Source organism: Microtus ochrogaster, chromosome 2, assembly GCF_000317375.1.
Source record: "Microtus ochrogaster isolate Prairie Vole_2 chromosome 2, MicOch1.0, whole genome shotgun sequence".
In the NCBI taxonomy this organism is placed as follows: domain Eukaryota; kingdom Metazoa; phylum Chordata; class Mammalia; order Rodentia; family Cricetidae; genus Microtus; species Microtus ochrogaster.
The window spans coordinates 66,191,119-66,207,547 of NC_022010.1; the positions used below are offsets into that span (position 1 = coordinate 66,191,119).

Sequence of the window (16,429 nt, forward strand, 5' to 3'; positions counted from 1 at the left end):
AAATAAATAAATAAATAAATAAAAAGAAGAAGAAAGAAAAGAAACAAATAAACACACACACATATATTTACACACAGAAATCTCATAAAAACACCAAACTGGAAGCCATAAATAATATACACACAAAGGAATTGTTGAATTGTCGGATTGTAGGCTTTTATTGTTGCTGTTACTGGTTTGTTGTTGTTGTTGTTGTCTGTTTAAAAACTACCTTGAGAAAAAAAAAAAACTACCTTGAGGATTGGAGAGATGGCTCAACGGTTAAGAGCATTGCCTGCTCTTCCCAAGGTCCTGAGTTCAATTCCCAGCAACCACATGGTGGTTCACAACCATCTGTAATGAGGTCTAGTGCCCTCTTCTGGCCTGCTCTCATACACGCACACAGAATTTTGTATACAAAATAAATAAACAAATAAATAAATAAATAAATAAATAAATGAAAAATAAAAACTACCCAGACAAAGCATTATGAGACGACGAACCTCCAGGAATGCCTATTTCTAGAACATTTTGATTCATAAAGTTCTGAACAGAAAGGTTTTCCAAATTGGAATTCTTTGGAGACTGGGCACCTGAGCCCTCTAACATTTCTGACCAGGCAGCTCAATGGGGAGAGGGTGGCTGGTTCAGACAGTAAATCTGGAGATCCTGAAGGTCTGACTAGCGTGTGTGTTGGGAATAGCCAGCTGTGCAGTGGTAGGTCACTGGGTGGCAGCTCACACTGTGACTCAGGTGGGCATTTAAAGTACTCTCTGTTCATTTGCTCATGAAGGTGTGTGGTGGAAGCACTTGGAAGTTAGTAAATGACATGTCGCCAAGTCTGGAGACAATGCCAGTCTTAGAAGTATCTGTTGCTAGGTGGTGGTGACGCACACCTTTAGTCCCAGTACTCGGGAGGCAGACACAGGCAGAACTCTGTGAGTTCGAGAACAATCTGGTCTACAGATCGAGTTTTGGGACAGAGAAACCCTGTCTAGAAAAAAAAATGACTGTTAATTTCAAGAACAGAGAGGCCTTGGGGTTGGTGGGATCCTAGCTTGTCTGTATTAAAGACTCAAAAGAATGTCGTGGCCTGTACTCATCACCCCGGAGGTATCCTGCAGCTTGTGAAATGTAGTCTCCTCTGTTTCTTCCTGCACGAGACTACCCAGTACTCACCGCTGCCCCTCCAAGCTGTCAATCTGTCTGAGTGGTGGAATCAAACCATCAGGCAGTTGGTTTTGTTTTTCCCACTGGCCATAAATCTGTTTCTGTTACCGGGAGCTAAAACAGGCCTTATCTTCATTGTGGAAGAACCCACTAAATGGATGGATGTTTTCTTCCCTCTAGACAAATCTGATACAAAACAAAAGTCGAGCAAGAAGAGAAATGTCATTCCGCAGATCATCATCACCCAAGCCTCAAATGAGACGCTAATCAGCTATGGCCTCCCTGAAAATGAAGAACAGAGAACCATTCATGAACAGGCTGACTGGGGCCCTTACTACCGACACAGGAGCCCCAGCACAATAGCAGCCTATGAAGGACACAACCCAGAATAAATGAGAACTCCCGGGAGCTGTGATTGTTTCCTGTGATCTGATGGAAGGGCCACCCCTCCCTGTACTGGCACTGGATGCCCTTCTCCAGTCCTTGAGGTTCTGTCTCAGCGCCTATTTGAGTTTTCCCAGAGTCCTCAGCAGCTTGATGGGGAGAGAGTGACTGGCTCAGAGAGTAAATGGCATTCCCCCCAAGTCTGCAGTAAAGGTCAGTCTGAGAACTGTTAAGTTCAAGAGCAGAGAGGCCTCAGGGCTGGTGGGACACTAGCTTGGCTGTCTGTACTAAAGACTCAAAAAAAATGTAGTGTGTCCTTGAACTGAGGAGGGCAGCAGGGCACTTAGGCTGTAGCCTGTGAATGCTGTCTTGTTTTTCTGGCCCATGGATGAAGGCACTTTATAGAGAAGGGCCACTAGGAATCCAAACATGTGCCATTTTTTCAGTTGACTCAACCCTAGCAAACTTCGGGTCAGGCTGTGTCCTGAGAGAATGCCCCTACCAGCCTCCTTTCTTATATGTGGTCTAGTAAAAGTGTGTTCTCTTCATTAATTGCCATATTGTTTGGGCTCTGTAGGCTAACAAAAGCAGAGACAGTGATATGCCTACCAGGATCACAAACACACCTTCTCCTGTACTAGGGCGAGAGGGGATCTGTCGCCTGTTACACATGCCAGCAGTTTCTAATATACATGAGACCAGTTAGTGTATAAAATATGTAGACTATACTAGCTAGTACATACTTGTAGGCCTGACAATATATATCTTCATATACCTAACCTAAGTGACTTTGAAAACTGATTTGTGTGTGGTGCTGAGGAGTGAGCCTAGGACCTCACATGGTGCTGGGTAGATGCTCTCCTATTGAGCTGCAGTCCCAGTGTGGTTGTTTTCTGAGACAGGGTAGGGTCTCACATCCAATCCAGTCTGGACTGGAACTCACTATGTAGTCCTGCTCAGTCTTGAGACAGCAATCCTCCTGTCTCAGTCTCCCAACTGCTGGGATTTCAGGTTTGTGACAACATTCCCAGAGAAAAACAATTTTTAAAGTTTTTTTGTTTTTGTTTTTGTTTGTTTTTTTTTTTGCCAATGAGTCAAAAAACCTTTATTCCTTTGTACAGCCTCATGCTTTCTTGCCAGCTGCCTTTGAAGAAGGCGCTTTCTGGGCTGGGGTCTTCTGACCCTTCTGACCTTTAGCGGGAGGTGCTGCCTTCTGGCCTGCAGCCTTCTGGCCTGCAGCCTTCTGGCCTGCAGCCTTCTGGCCTGCAGCCTTCTTGGCGGGTCCTGTCGCCTTCTTGGGTGGAACTTTACCCTTAGCAGCAGCTGCTGCTGCAGCCGCAGCTGCAATGGCAGCCTTAGCAACAGGTGCCTTTTTGGGAGAGGCTTTCAGGATAGCTGCTCTCTGTAGTTTCTTGACTTCAGTCTTGATGATTCTGTTCCTCATTTTATTTGCCTTCATGACTTTGAAACCATCAAAATCTGTCATCTTGGCTTTCCTTTCCCTGGCATCAATCTTCTTGGGCCATCTTGTGGCTGCCCATTTCGTATTGATATCTGCCTTCTCCCAAGCTTTCCGTACATACTTCTGTCGGGCACTGTGTGGGAACTTGAGGATGAAGTCAGTGAGCTGCATGCATTTGAAAAGCATGGCCTGTCTCCACACCCGAGTGCAGGGTCCATCCACCAGAGCCCGGTTCTGATCAATAACATTGACAATCGCGACCAGCTTTCCAGCATGAGGCCCAAAGGAGACGTAGGCCACCCGGCCAACCTCCACGAAGCGCCGGAACACCATGTCGGCGGCGTTCCCTCCCACTCTTCTACTGGACTTTGGGAGCTCAGCCCAGTGCTTAGATGTGCATCTTCTTCCATCAGGTGCTGGATGAAAGTTCTATGGTGACATTTAAGATAGTCATCAATCTGACTACAGAACAAGGCCAGTTAAGGCAGCCTCTCCACTATTTCTTAAGGTCTTTGCTGGGGTCATCCTTGTGGATTCCTGGGGATTTCTCTAAGTGCCAGGTTTCTTGCTAGTCCCATAATGGCTCCTTCAATCAAGATGTCTCTTTCCTTGCTCTCATCTCTGTCCTTCCTCTATCTCCACTATCCCGTTCCCTCCAGTTCTCCTCTGCTCTCCCCTTCTCTCCTCTTCCTCCTCTCCTTCTGCTCTCCCTTCTGCCCTCCCCCACCCTGTGCCCATTTTCTTTGTAGATTTTTTTAACATCCAAAATTGTTTTGCTATAATTCCCCCAATGGTTTTTTAAAAAAAAGCATAACATGTGTGTATGTATGTGTGCGTTCAAGGTGGCTATTCTAGGTGATTTAATATAAAACTCTTTGTGCCTTTTTTGACATTGTATTTAGTTATTTCTTCTGTATTTTCGTTTCCCTCCTTTAAATTAAAAATTGTTTCAAACGAGCTTAGGTTATTTTCGTTATTTGTTCTTTGGAAGCGAACAAATATCTGCTGAAGAACTAAAAGGAAAATGGATGAGGATCAGTGGGTGCTCTTAGCCTTGGCCTGTAATTTCTTTATGTGTGAAATGAAGGGAGATGAAGTTTATCTTTTAAAATTCAAGATAAAAAGCCACTTACCACAGAGAGAACGGCTGGGTGATTTTGTTAAGGTTTGATGATACTTTACATCATCCCCAAGTGGAGCAAAGCAGAAAGAGTTAGGTTTGAGTGTGTTTATGATCACTTGCTGAGCCACTTTGGGATCTACCAAACATTTAGCAGTGTGCTGCCTTTACTCTGTTTATTTCATTACTGTTTATCGTAATCAGACATAAGAACAGTTAAATATATTTCTGGTATGTTAAATTATATACTTTGAAGTCAGTGGTTTAATAAACCTCACAACTTTTAAAATAAATCTACATGTTTTTCCTATTCCTAGAATGGCTCAGAGAAGACATAAGAGAGTGAGGACGTGGACCCGTCACATAAACATCTTTAATAAAGACTACATCTTTGTACCTGTAAATGAGTCGTGAGTACTTTTGATTATTTGAAAACCAGTTAGGATTCAAGAAAACTACTTGAGGTATAATCAGTAAAAAGTATGGCATATATATAAATTCAAAGATCACTTAAGTTTTTAATAGAAAAATGATAAATTTCTTCAATGTTATAATAACCAAAACAATTACTTTTTTTGTCTTAAGAAATATTTTGTAAACTAAAAATATCAGAAGAGAATACATTTCTTAAGTTCTGATACAAAAAAGTGATGTTATTGGTCTCTTTGTTAATAGAGATCCTGAAAATAAAACACTGAATGCATGAAGGTAGATGACATTTGAACTATTCGAACAGTGCATTACAAACGTTCATCTATGGCTCGGTAAATTGTGTCTGTTAGTGTGGACTGTGTGCTCCATCTTCCATGAAAGTTTATCACGTCTGATCCCGCAGGTGGAGCTCTAGAAAAGTCTTCTGCTTTGTGCAGATTTGGCGTGTTATTGAAATTGCTGTCCTTTTCAACAGGTCTCACTGGTATCTTGCAGTCATTTGTTTTCCATGGTTAGAAGAAGCTGTGTATGAAGACTGTCCACAAACTGCATCCCAACAGTCCCAGGATCAACAATCTCAACATGACCACAAATTAACAGGTGATAGGCATTGCTAATAATAACCACATTAACAAGCAGATTGATCGAAACAAGAAGTTAACAGCCTACCTATTTATTATTTTATTAAAAGGAGTACAAATGTTTGAAATTCTCACGACACCCAGCATTATACAAAATGCCATACTGTTGATGCTAAGTTTTATTGTAGCATTTTAAGAGACTAGCTTTGCTAACATGACTCAGAACTCATGGTATGACTCTCCATGCATAGCTTAAAGTCTCTAAGTTAACACTTCTTATATATTAGTAATTCAGAACAAAGTTAATAGAAATTATAGAAATTCTTCTATAATTTTCTTGTGACACGAAATTTTAAGTAAGAAAATAAGCCCATTTCTTTGAAAAATAAATAAAAAATTAAATGTTTTGTAGCTGTAACATAAATAGCAAGCAAAATTGGTAATAGCTTTTCTCACTTATGCTGTCTAGAACCTGGGGAGGGGGAACTGTTGGGGCACCTGTTTATTTTCTGTCCTTTCTTATCCTCTGAGCTTCAAAAATTAGAACCATGATGTGAAAAGTTCACTACCCTCCATATTAACATAACATTTTTATTAGTTTGCTAACATTTGAAGTTAGTCTTTTGGGAGGAAGTGGGCCCATTCAATTTGTATTTAAGGTTTTCTTTCTGAGGTTTCTATATCATGTGATAACAGCCAACCCTTAAACAGTTTTATCCGTTGACTAAGTTTTCTCGAAATACTGACCATAGGAACTATTTTTTCTTTAGTTAGTACTGTGGATAGATCTTGAAGCTCAGATTATCTAAGTTATCTGTGCTAACACACACCAAAGACTCATAGTGACTTCTTTGTTATTAGACAGTGATCTGCGTCCCACTTCAGTGGTGTCCAGTGCCGAGGATTCCCAGGTAAGTTTGTTCTGCGTGGACATGGAGAACGGAAGACTCTTAACAGTGACAACCTTAATGATAAAATATGTTATAATAAAATATGTTATGCCTAAGTGGATGGAGATGGGATTAATGGCTCATAATTAAATTGTGCTCCTTTTTGATTATTTCAACAGTTTTTGGGAGAGAACATGAAGTTACCATTCTTGCTGACTTGCTTAGATTGTGTCAGCTTCCTCTCTCAGAGGTTTATTGTGTGTCCTTTAGAGAAATAACGGCATTACTAAGGTGCTCTTTAGAAAAGTCAGCTTGATGTGTTAAGTCAGGAATTTATGAACAAAACCATTGTCAGCAAAGCTCACAATTGCTAATGGTTTTCCTCTCATCATAGATAAGTACCTGGATTGCTTCTCAGCCTTTGGCTCAGACCAAGTGCAGATTAAAACCGTTTCTTGTGCTTCAAAGGAAGAAATGTGTCTCTACAGCCTCAATTGAGTTACAGAAAGTGTGCAGACACAAGTTATCTTACTTATCCTTAAGATAATACATGAATAAAAATAAAACTGTCTGTTATTGCATAGGCCCGGTTAAAGCATCTGTGTGAGGTCAGTGTGAGGGTTCGTTAGTCAGTGAGTTTTGGAAAATGGAAGTTAGCACGATCTGTTTGGAAGCTAAGTGGTGAGAAAGAACTTTTACTTGAAAATTTAATTTCAGTATATGAAACACTTTAAGGAATAAGTGGCTATTAAATGTATTAAACTAGCTTAAATTGCAAACACAAAAATTCATGTTATTTCAGAGTACCGAGATGAATATGTCAGTACCAAAGAAAATGTGTAAACGGTAAGTACATGTTATAATAATATATAAAGGTTTGAGAATCATATTTATATATTTTTAAAGATATATTTATTTTACGTGTATGAATATTTTGCCTGCATGTGTATAGGCATACCACATGTGTGCCTGGTGTCACTGCAGAGGTCAGAAGATCCCCTGGAACTGAAGTTATAGACAGTTGTAGGCTGCCATGTGGATGCTGGGATCCGAGCCCATATTTTCTGCAAGAACAAGTGCTCGGAACCAAAGAGCCATCTCCCCAGCCCTCAATTTTGTTTATTCATTTACTGCGTGTGTGTGTCTGTGTGCGCACGTGTGTCTATGACATAGCACACATGTGAAGGTTTGATGACAGCTGTTGGGAATTGGTTCTCTCCTTCCATGATGTGAGTTCCCAGTACTGAAGTCAGCTATGAGACTTACAGGCAATAGCATGATGAACTGTCTCACTCACCTGGATGTCCCCTTTGTTTGCTTGTACTTTGGTGTCCATCTTTGTAGAAGTCTGTTTCTCTTGATTTCTTTCTTTGTGTTTTAAAGGCCCTGCATTCTCATACTAGACTCCTTGAAAGCTGCTTCCATACAAAACACAGTTCAGAATTTACGAGAGTAAGTAATGACAGTTTCTACCTTCAGTCTGTTTTCTAAAGTCTCAGAACTTTGGTAACTACCTTAAGTCATACTAAAGACAGTCCTGGAGATGTGGGGTTGGTTGGCATATGTTAGCACTCAGAGGCAGTGTTATGACCTAACAGGCAAGAGGACTATAAATTCAAGGTCAACTTTGTAGGACAGTGGACTAGAATAGTGAGATCGTGGCCACAGTGGAAAAACAGATAACACCATGTTAGTAATTTTATTTTTAGCATATACTTAAATGAACCTGAAAATCTGACCGCCAGCAGCATCTTCTATTATGTGTTAATAGTGAAGGATTTAGATTTGTCAAAGGTAAATTCAAATTTTTTATTTGTAATTGAACAAAACCATAATTTTATGCAAAATTGCAGGTATTAGTGACTATTAAAAATAAAACTTGAAAAGAAAGTGGAGACCTGTAAATTTCTACTTGTGTATGTATGTGTGCATGTATGGGGGAGAAAGTAGAAAACTGTCAATTTCTGTTTGTGTGTGTGGGGTATCTTTTTACAGAAATTTAAAAATCATGTGGATGGACTGTGGGACCGTGGCACACTTGTGCCTAGGCCTAAGTATGGAGGTCAGAAGACAGCTTGTGCATTTGGTTTTCTCCTTCCACCATGCGGGTCCTGGGGATCTAGCCCAGGTCGTGAGGCTTCGCAGCAGGAAACTTGGATAGAAGGTGCCTTTACCTCTTGGCACCAGAGAGGAGTTGATACAGGCGCTGAAAACAAACAAGTGTTAAAGCTGTGCTTTCACTTCCTTCATACTAGAAGTAGTGCTGTGAACACTAAGTTGTTAAGAAACTTTAGATTTTATGTGAAAATCCCATCACTCTTCACAGTAGCGTTTGTGAAGACTCATACATTATGGTTTGTTGAAATTCTGTCTTTGGAAATTTAATCTGAAGCAACAGATTTGTCAAGGAGAGGTTTTCTTCCTTTGTAGAAAGTGTTGCGGATTGATCAAGATTTCCACTCAAGTCACTTTCCTTATTGATTATTTCAGGTATCTAGAAGTAGAGTGGGAAGTTAAGCGAAAAACTCACCGTGAATTCAGTAAAACTAGCATGGTGGACCTGTGCCCTAAAGTTCCTAAGCAGGACAACAGCAGTGACTGTGGGGTCTATTTGCTGCAGTATGTGGAGAGCTTCTTCCAGGTACGTGCAGACACAGATTTCCCTTCTAACTCACAGTTACAATGTACAGTTACAAATTCTGACCAAGAAGAGGCAAGGACATATAGAAAAGACATGGAGGCCACAAGTGACCCGGATATGAGAATATGAACAAAATGGATGAAGACATGAAATACAGAAAATATCAGATGAACATTCTAGAGTTGAAAACATACAGCAGTCTATTAAGAACTTGAGTGGAGTTCTTAATGTGGTTGATACATGTATGTAGGTGCCATTAAGTGACTGAGCCAGGATGAGAAACAGAAACTCTCATTTAAAAGGCTAAGATCCTCATTTCGGTGGGTTGCAGGGCTGCCTAACCTTTTGACATAAGCCTTTTGCAATACAGCACTACCCTGTGCCCTGTGCTGCATTCATAGCTGTCCTGGGATGCACATGACCTCAGGGCTGCAGGTTGGACACACCTGGAGCACACCAGCTATAGCAGGGGATAGGAACAGAAAGTGTCCACAGGTAATTCTGGAGTAAGAGAATGTAACGAAGAAGCCGAGTCCTATAGGATGCAGGTCTCATTTTTATATAATTGGAGTCCCAGAAGGCTTAGCGAAGGTGCCAGTAGGGCAGATAAAATACTAAAGAAAATTTTCCGATGTGAAAAATACCCATTTACTTAAAAAGCTCAGGACATCATAGCTGAGGAAACAATTAGAAGCATGGCTATGATTTTCTACTTCATAGAGACTTTATGCAGAGAAACTAAATACAAGTCTTTAAATGGCAGGGAATCAGCACTTTTCAGCACCAACTTGTTTAGTTTTGTCATTACCAGCAGTGTTGCTTAGTGTGATATGTTTTTGACCAGAGGTCTCTGTAGAGAATTCTCTCCTGCACTTCAGATTTTCCTTTGTCTTTACTATTGGGAGGAAGATACTGCATAGTAAAAGATGGTGCACATTATAGAGATTTATCACACAATTGTTACAATTGTGTTTAGTCTCCCCTTGTATTCCACACTGGAACTTCATCATATGCTGACAGTTCTGGTCCTCTAGCATTGATTCCAAGTAGATTTTGATTTAAGGTTTAGAATATCCAGTGGGCGTCATTAGTGATATTTTCTTACTTAGTTTCACAATTCCAATTTTAGGTAGCCTTGATCAATAATACAATATAGGTTAAATACAGAATCACCATGTAAAATTCCTGGGAAAAGCTAAAAATTCTAAACTTATGTTTTGTGTACTGATGTAGCATCAAAGAGGTTAAAAACGAGTCTTGAGGAACCAGTGGGTTTCCCTAAAGAAAACGGTACAAATTCTAGTAAAAATATCAGGCAGTAAATCACCACATAGGCATTTGTAGCACGAATAACAAAAACCCAGAGACAGATACGGGGTTCAAGCTGAAGACCAGAAAAGCAAAGCAGTCAACTACTAGAGAGACCTTTTACCTCTACCAAATCTTCAGACCAAAGGGATGAGGTCCTGACTCCACGAATCCTCAGACTCCACACCACACTGAGTGCCTGTCCCCCTTTATAATCCTCTCTCTGCCCAGCCATATCGCTCCTGTCTCTACCTCCCTACTGCTGGGATTAAAGGCGTGGATCCCAAGTGCTGGGATCATCTTTGTATGAGATCTGTTTCTCTTTTAGACAGATTGGATCTATGTAGCCCAGGGTGGCCTTGAACTCATAGAGTCTCCTGAGTCCTGGGATTAAAGGTGTGTGCCATCACTCCCTGGTCTGTATGGCTGACTAGTATGACTGCTTTGCCCTGTGATCTTCAGGCAAGCTTTATGTATTAAAGCACAAATAATATACCACTATAGGCTTGGCCCATATAGGGTTCCGAGATTCCCGTCAGTCCATCCTCTCGCTCTGGCTTCTCCGAGATGTACGCCCTTACATTATCCTTCAGATTTATGAATACCAGCTAAGGGTAGCCTTCCTTAGCAACTGAAAAAAGTTAACCCAGGAGAAATAACTTCTTAGTTGTAACTTAACCTTGCCATTAAATTAACACCATGGAAATGTTGTAGTTCAGAAAGCTGTTTCTTACCCTAAAAGATGACTTTTAGTGGGATTTTTCATGTTTATATCTCTGGAAATCTTTATTACCAGGGCTTTCTCCATAATAGTTCAACAGTATTAACATGTGTCTGATTTCTGAGTTCTGCTGAGTCATTCTTTACCGGTTATCACACCACTCAGACATGCAGTGTAACAGAGTAGACTATTTCATTTTAATGCTCAGAAGTTAGCAATTTATGAAAATGATCTAAAGTTGATTGTGGCCATGTTACCCAGCTGAGAAACTGAAAACTAATTTTTGTGCTTTATGTGAGTGCTGTGGTATGGTGTGCAGCAATCTGTTGATTTTTCGAAAGGTGTCATGTTTTCATTTCCCACAAAAGTGAGATTTTAAAAAATTGAAATCATGATGTCACACTAATATCATTCTTTCTTTTCTCTTTTTAGGATCCCATTGTTAACTTTGAACTCCCAATTCACTTGGAGAAATGGTTTCCTCGCCATGTAATAAAGACCAAGCGGGAAGATATTCGAGAGCTCATTTTGAAACTTCATTTGCAGCAACAGAAGGGCAGCAGTAGTTAGTTAATCTGTGCAGACATGGCTCATGCTCTCTAAATTTCCTGGCAAGCGGCTTACCGGCATTGTGTCAGCTTAGAGAGAAGAAAGTAACTTGCAGTAGTTCATAAATTGTTGAAATGTATATGGTATCTTGTTTGAGTCGTTGGGCTCTCACAGCTGCAGGTGTCATAGAAGCACTTACAGAAATTAAAATTTCATAAATATATTTTTATGATTAAATATGCTTGGATTATGCAATAGCGTATGTAATGTGGGAATGTTTTCGTAAGTAATAAACCTATGTGATCTGTACTTCCACATGACTGGGTGTTGATGGGAGGTGGGTTCTCCCTGGTGCCAGCCCCAGTACTTGTCAGATTTGTTGGCAAGTCACATCATATTGTAACTCTGTTCTTTGCAGCTCAAGCATGCAGTATGAATACTGTGTATTTTTTTTTAAAAAGAACTTAGTATCAAGGCTTCAGAAAATGCCATTCACGGCATCCCTTCTGTATAGTATGAAAAAAAAGGAAAACCATTAGATACAAATTTACCCTTTCAAAGTGGCAGCTTATTATTCTCAATTGCTAAATGCAATTCCACCCCCCCTGACTGTCCCCTCCCCCACTTCTTCACATGTCACAGGTAGAGGACTGAGAAGTGAGTTTGTTTGTTCAGATAAATGTGGAACACACTTTAAAGTACCAAATAAGTTTTTAAAAATTATGTAGCTAAGCTTTGTTAATTTGAGGTATAGCTATATAAATATTCATTCCTACATTACCCTAGAATGTGTGTATACAGTTTCTATAAAAGATAAAATTGGTGTCCTCATAATTTTAACAGAGAAAATACTTTTAAACTTCTATTTATTATTTAGAACCAAATATTAATTTTATAGTTTGGTTACCCATGATTCATCTGCAAAGCCAGATTTCTCATTTCTTTTTATATTTTTAAGTTATAGTTTTAAAGATTATGATCCCTCAGGGATCTCACTCATACAGCACCCAATATTTTATTAAATATTCAGGTAACAGTTCTACTGAATTTATGTGATGATGGTAGTATTATCTAGTAAGCACTTTAGAATCTTATGCTATCAGAAATATTTTTAGGGAGATACGATCATATTGTTTTCTCAGATAATGGGTTTTAGAATATTATTTTAAACATCTCTTGGATTTACAGTTATAACTGTTGTAAAGCATTTGAAACAAAGTTAATTTAAGATAAAACTAAGAAGTCTGAAGGTTTTATTTCAAAATCAAGTGACTTGGGTTGCCAGTTAGCCTTAGTGTCGTCCTCAGATTCAGCTGGTCTTGTCTCTCTTTGCACTGTTCAGGATACATGGCTTTGGAGATTTTACATGAAAGTGCTTATTAACTGCATATTTCATTCCCAACTTATGTATGTTGGCGAGAAAACTTTTTTTAAAGTGGCTGTTAATTGTTTTGTACATCTAATTTTGGAAAGCAAGTGTATAAGAGATCTTGTAATTTCTGACCTTTTCTGTTTGTGTGTTTTTCAAAGATACCACTCTCCTTCATCATGTTTTGGAGACTGTTTAAAATTTGTTTTCCTAAATTCATGTAGAAATAATGGTTTGAGGATGTCAACATTTTATATTAAACATGTTTTCAATTCATTAAATTGAGGAGTAATCTTTTCTTAAATATGAAACACTGCTAGAAATGGGTGATATTATCAACTCTGTGATGGGTAATAGTTAAATCACTTCCTGTGGTGGTGGATAACAGTCAAAACTCTAAAAAAGTACTGTATAAAATTACCTCAGGATGGATATGGGAGTATATAGGAAACATAAATATTTATGTTTATTATGCCAGAATTGTATTTTTAACTATTGTGTACTGCATATACCATGTAATTGGATGTTTAAATTATTTTTTTTCACATTTTAGCAGGTGTACAGTTAATTTGAATGTCTTTTTGTTTAAAGGAAAATAATACTTCAAGTTGAGCAACTTAATTAGATAAGTGTTGCCCCAATCCAGAACACTCCCAAATCTGAAGTGTTCTGAGCACCAGCATGCTATGACAAGTAGAAAATTCCATTCTTACCTATGATGGGTGGCAGTCAAAACACTAAAATATTGCTTACAATTAGCTCAGCATATGTATGAAGAGTAGATATGAAACATACATGAATATCATGAGTAGATTTGACCCCTTCCCTCAAGATAGAGCCAGGCATTTCCAGATATTCTAAGATCCAACATGCAATTCTTCTGCTCCTGGTATGTCCCATGATACCCAGCTCCCATAACTGCTAATAGCCAGCAGTACACGTGAGAAAATGCACGCCGGGGTCATAGGGCTCAGTGGGTAAAGGCATTTGCTGTGTAAGCCTAGTGTGCTAGTTTGCTTTCCGTTGCTGTGGTAAACACGATGACCAAACCACCTCGGGGAGGAAAGGGTTTACATCATCGTTCACTTACAGGTCACAGCCCCTGAGAGAAAGATAGCAGGACAGGAACTTGAAGCAGAAACCATGGACGAACACTGCTGGTTCAGTTCCTCTGCCAGCATTTTGCTAGACACACAAAAGACGAACTTTTTCCTTTTTGAAAGCAAATACTTACTTTTTATAATACTTGGTATTTATTATCTGAAAGTTTTATACATTTGGGTTTTATATCCATTTACTGTTACTCTCTCTCTTTTTTTTTTAAAGATTTATTTATTATGTATACAACATTCTGCCTCCATGTATACCTGTGTGCCAGAGGAGAGCGCCATATCTCATTACAGATGGTTGTGAGCCACCATGTGGTTGCTGGGAATTGAACTCAGAACCTCTGGAAGAGCAGCCAGTGCTCTTAACCACTGAGCCATCTCTCCAGCCTCTGTTACTCTCTTCTAATGCCTGTAGCAAGCTTTCTTTGGGGCCTCAACCAGCTCCCAAATCCTGACATGAAGACTTAGTTATGAATTAGTTCCTTACGAATGTTTGGTCTTATGCTTGTTTCACTAGCTCTTTCAACTTAAATTATCCTTTTTCTTTTCATCTGTGTTTGCCTCGGGGCCTTTTACCTTCCTTTTCTTCTGTTTTGTATATCTTACTTTTCTGCTGTCTCCACGGCTGGCTGACAACTGTCCCTAGGACTGTCCCTCTCTTTCTCCCTTCTCTCTCCAGCCTAGATTTCTCCTCCTACTTATTCTTCGCCCACCAGCCCTGCCTATCCCTCCCCTACTCAGCTATTGGGCATTTAGCTTTTTATTAAACCAATCAGGTGCCTTAGGCAGGCAAGGTGAAACAAATACAATGTATCTTTCCATATTTAAGCAATTACAGCATAAACAAATGTAGCACACTTTTACACAATTACAGTAATAGTCCTCAACATAAGCAAAAGTAACACATATTTGCATAGTTAATATTCCACAGCAAATGCTCACAGTGATGTCCCCTTTGTTACCCAACTTCATGCCCTTTTTGTTGTTTATTAAGAATTCTCTGGTCTAATTACTGCTTCCTGTTGGAGCATGGATGGTGGGGGCCATCCACTGGGGCATAGGCCTCTTTTTCATTTAGCTTTTTTTATTTGTTTAGCTTCTCATTACTGCCTAGGCCCACCTCCCAGAGGTGGTACTGCACACAACAATGGGCCTAGCCCTCCCTCATCAGTCAGCAGTCTAGATAATTCCCCAAGGGTCTCAGGTCAGTCTCATCTGGGCAGTTCCTCAAATGAGACCCCCTCTTTCCAAGTGACTAGTTTGTATGAACTTGACCATAAAAACTAACCAGGACGCATAGTGACCTGACTTTGGTTCCTGGAACCTGTGAGAAGGTGGGAAGAGATGGCTGACTTTATGTTGTTCTCCAGCCTCCACATGTAGCTGTGCCCTGCTCACCCACACACGTTATGTACACGTGCACACATAGATGCATACGCTAATCATAAATTAAGAAACGAGCTCTTCCGTTTTTGAAAGCAAACATTCGTTTCTGGACAGATAAACAAGTCTAATAATTTGGTAAAAATAGAGTTTCTCTGAGAGTGGGTGAAGCTTTGTTAGCGTAGAGTATTGGTGAGAGGCAACAGACAGTGAAACGCATGCTAATGGCCAGAGATTATTTGTAGAGTAGATAACAAATTTTAATTTAAAACTCTTGAGATTGGGGTGGAGGGATGAGTTTTTTGTTTGATTTTGTAAGTCCTCTTCAACCAGATAGTGCCTGGGAAAGTTTTAAACGTCTTAGAAATCACCTTTTATTTATTTATTTATTTATTTATTTGGAGGGGAAGGTCAGGAAGGGAAACGCCTCAGTGTGTCATCCTGTTCCAGCCTGTTTGTCTATCCTCCATTCTCCTTCCTCCTTCGCAGTACGGAACTACTCACTCATGCTGTACTTCTGCCCCGTTAACTGGCATATTTCTGTGGGATTTTGTAAACGCTGCCCATCACATGTCATCGTGTGTCATCACGTGTCAGAAGACAAGGTTCTTTGTATATGAGGCCTCCTGTCCCCGTGGCCTGTGTTTATTCAAATGATCTCATCTGTAAAATTGTATTCTTTTCGGGGGGCTGGAGAAATCAAATGGTCAAGAAGACCTCAGATGAAGATGTACTTTACTTAAAGTTACCATGGTAACAACAGTGTGCCGTATTTTTCAACAAGGTATATGTGGAACCAGGTAATGGACTATTGTTTTGTGATGTGAATGCCACTTTGAAGTCCAAGTCAAAGCTGAATGCCTGGTTTGGTTTTGCTTCTGAATAGGTTAATCATTCTCATGTGTTCATTTTAACTCGATTTTCGACGTAATTTGTAACTGCAGCACTTCTAGTCCCAAGCAAGTGATGCCTAATCTAAGTCTGTTATCCAACATTTTGCTAGACACACACTGGTGTGGGAGGTCTTTCTGTATATGTGTTGCTTTTATAGGTTAATGAAGAAATAAGCTGCTTTGGCTTGTGACAGGGCAGAATAGAGCTAGGTGGGAAAACTAAACTGAAAATAGGCGGAGTCAGAAGCCATGGAGCTCCCAGAGGAGAAAGAGGTGAGCCAACAGCTGGAACCTTGCTGGTAGGCCACAAACCTCATGCTACGGTTCCACCTGGTGGCTCCATGGCTTCTCCCTAACTTTGCCTACTCTCTCTAAATCTCTTTCAGCCTGGCTGTACTCTATCTAGCCATTGGCTGAAAGCAGCTTCTTTATTCATTA

The 16,429-nt window shown here is 39.9% G+C and overlaps 1 protein-coding gene and 1 pseudogene across 1 annotated transcript in view; one reads left to right on the forward strand and one right to left on the reverse strand.

Moving 5' to 3' along the window:
- Senp7 (SUMO specific peptidase 7) overlaps positions 1-12,889 on the forward strand; it is a 110,039-nt gene extending 97,150 nt beyond the window's left edge. The window contains exons 18-24 of the mRNA XM_026787658.1: positions 4,433-4,525; positions 5,023-5,147; positions 5,990-6,039; positions 6,821-6,864; positions 7,402-7,470; positions 8,509-8,659; positions 11,121-12,889. Coding sequence (XP_026643459.1) covers positions 4,433-4,525; positions 5,023-5,147; positions 5,990-6,039; positions 6,821-6,864; positions 7,402-7,470; positions 8,509-8,659; positions 11,121-11,258 — 670 coding nt within the window. The 3' untranslated portion in view covers positions 11,259-12,889. The remainder of the gene's footprint in view (positions 1-4,432; positions 4,526-5,022; positions 5,148-5,989; positions 6,040-6,820; positions 6,865-7,401; positions 7,471-8,508; positions 8,660-11,120) is intronic.
- Positions 2,621-3,341, reverse strand: LOC101999381 (annotated as a pseudogene).
- Positions 12,890-16,429: the final 3,540 nt, after the last annotated feature.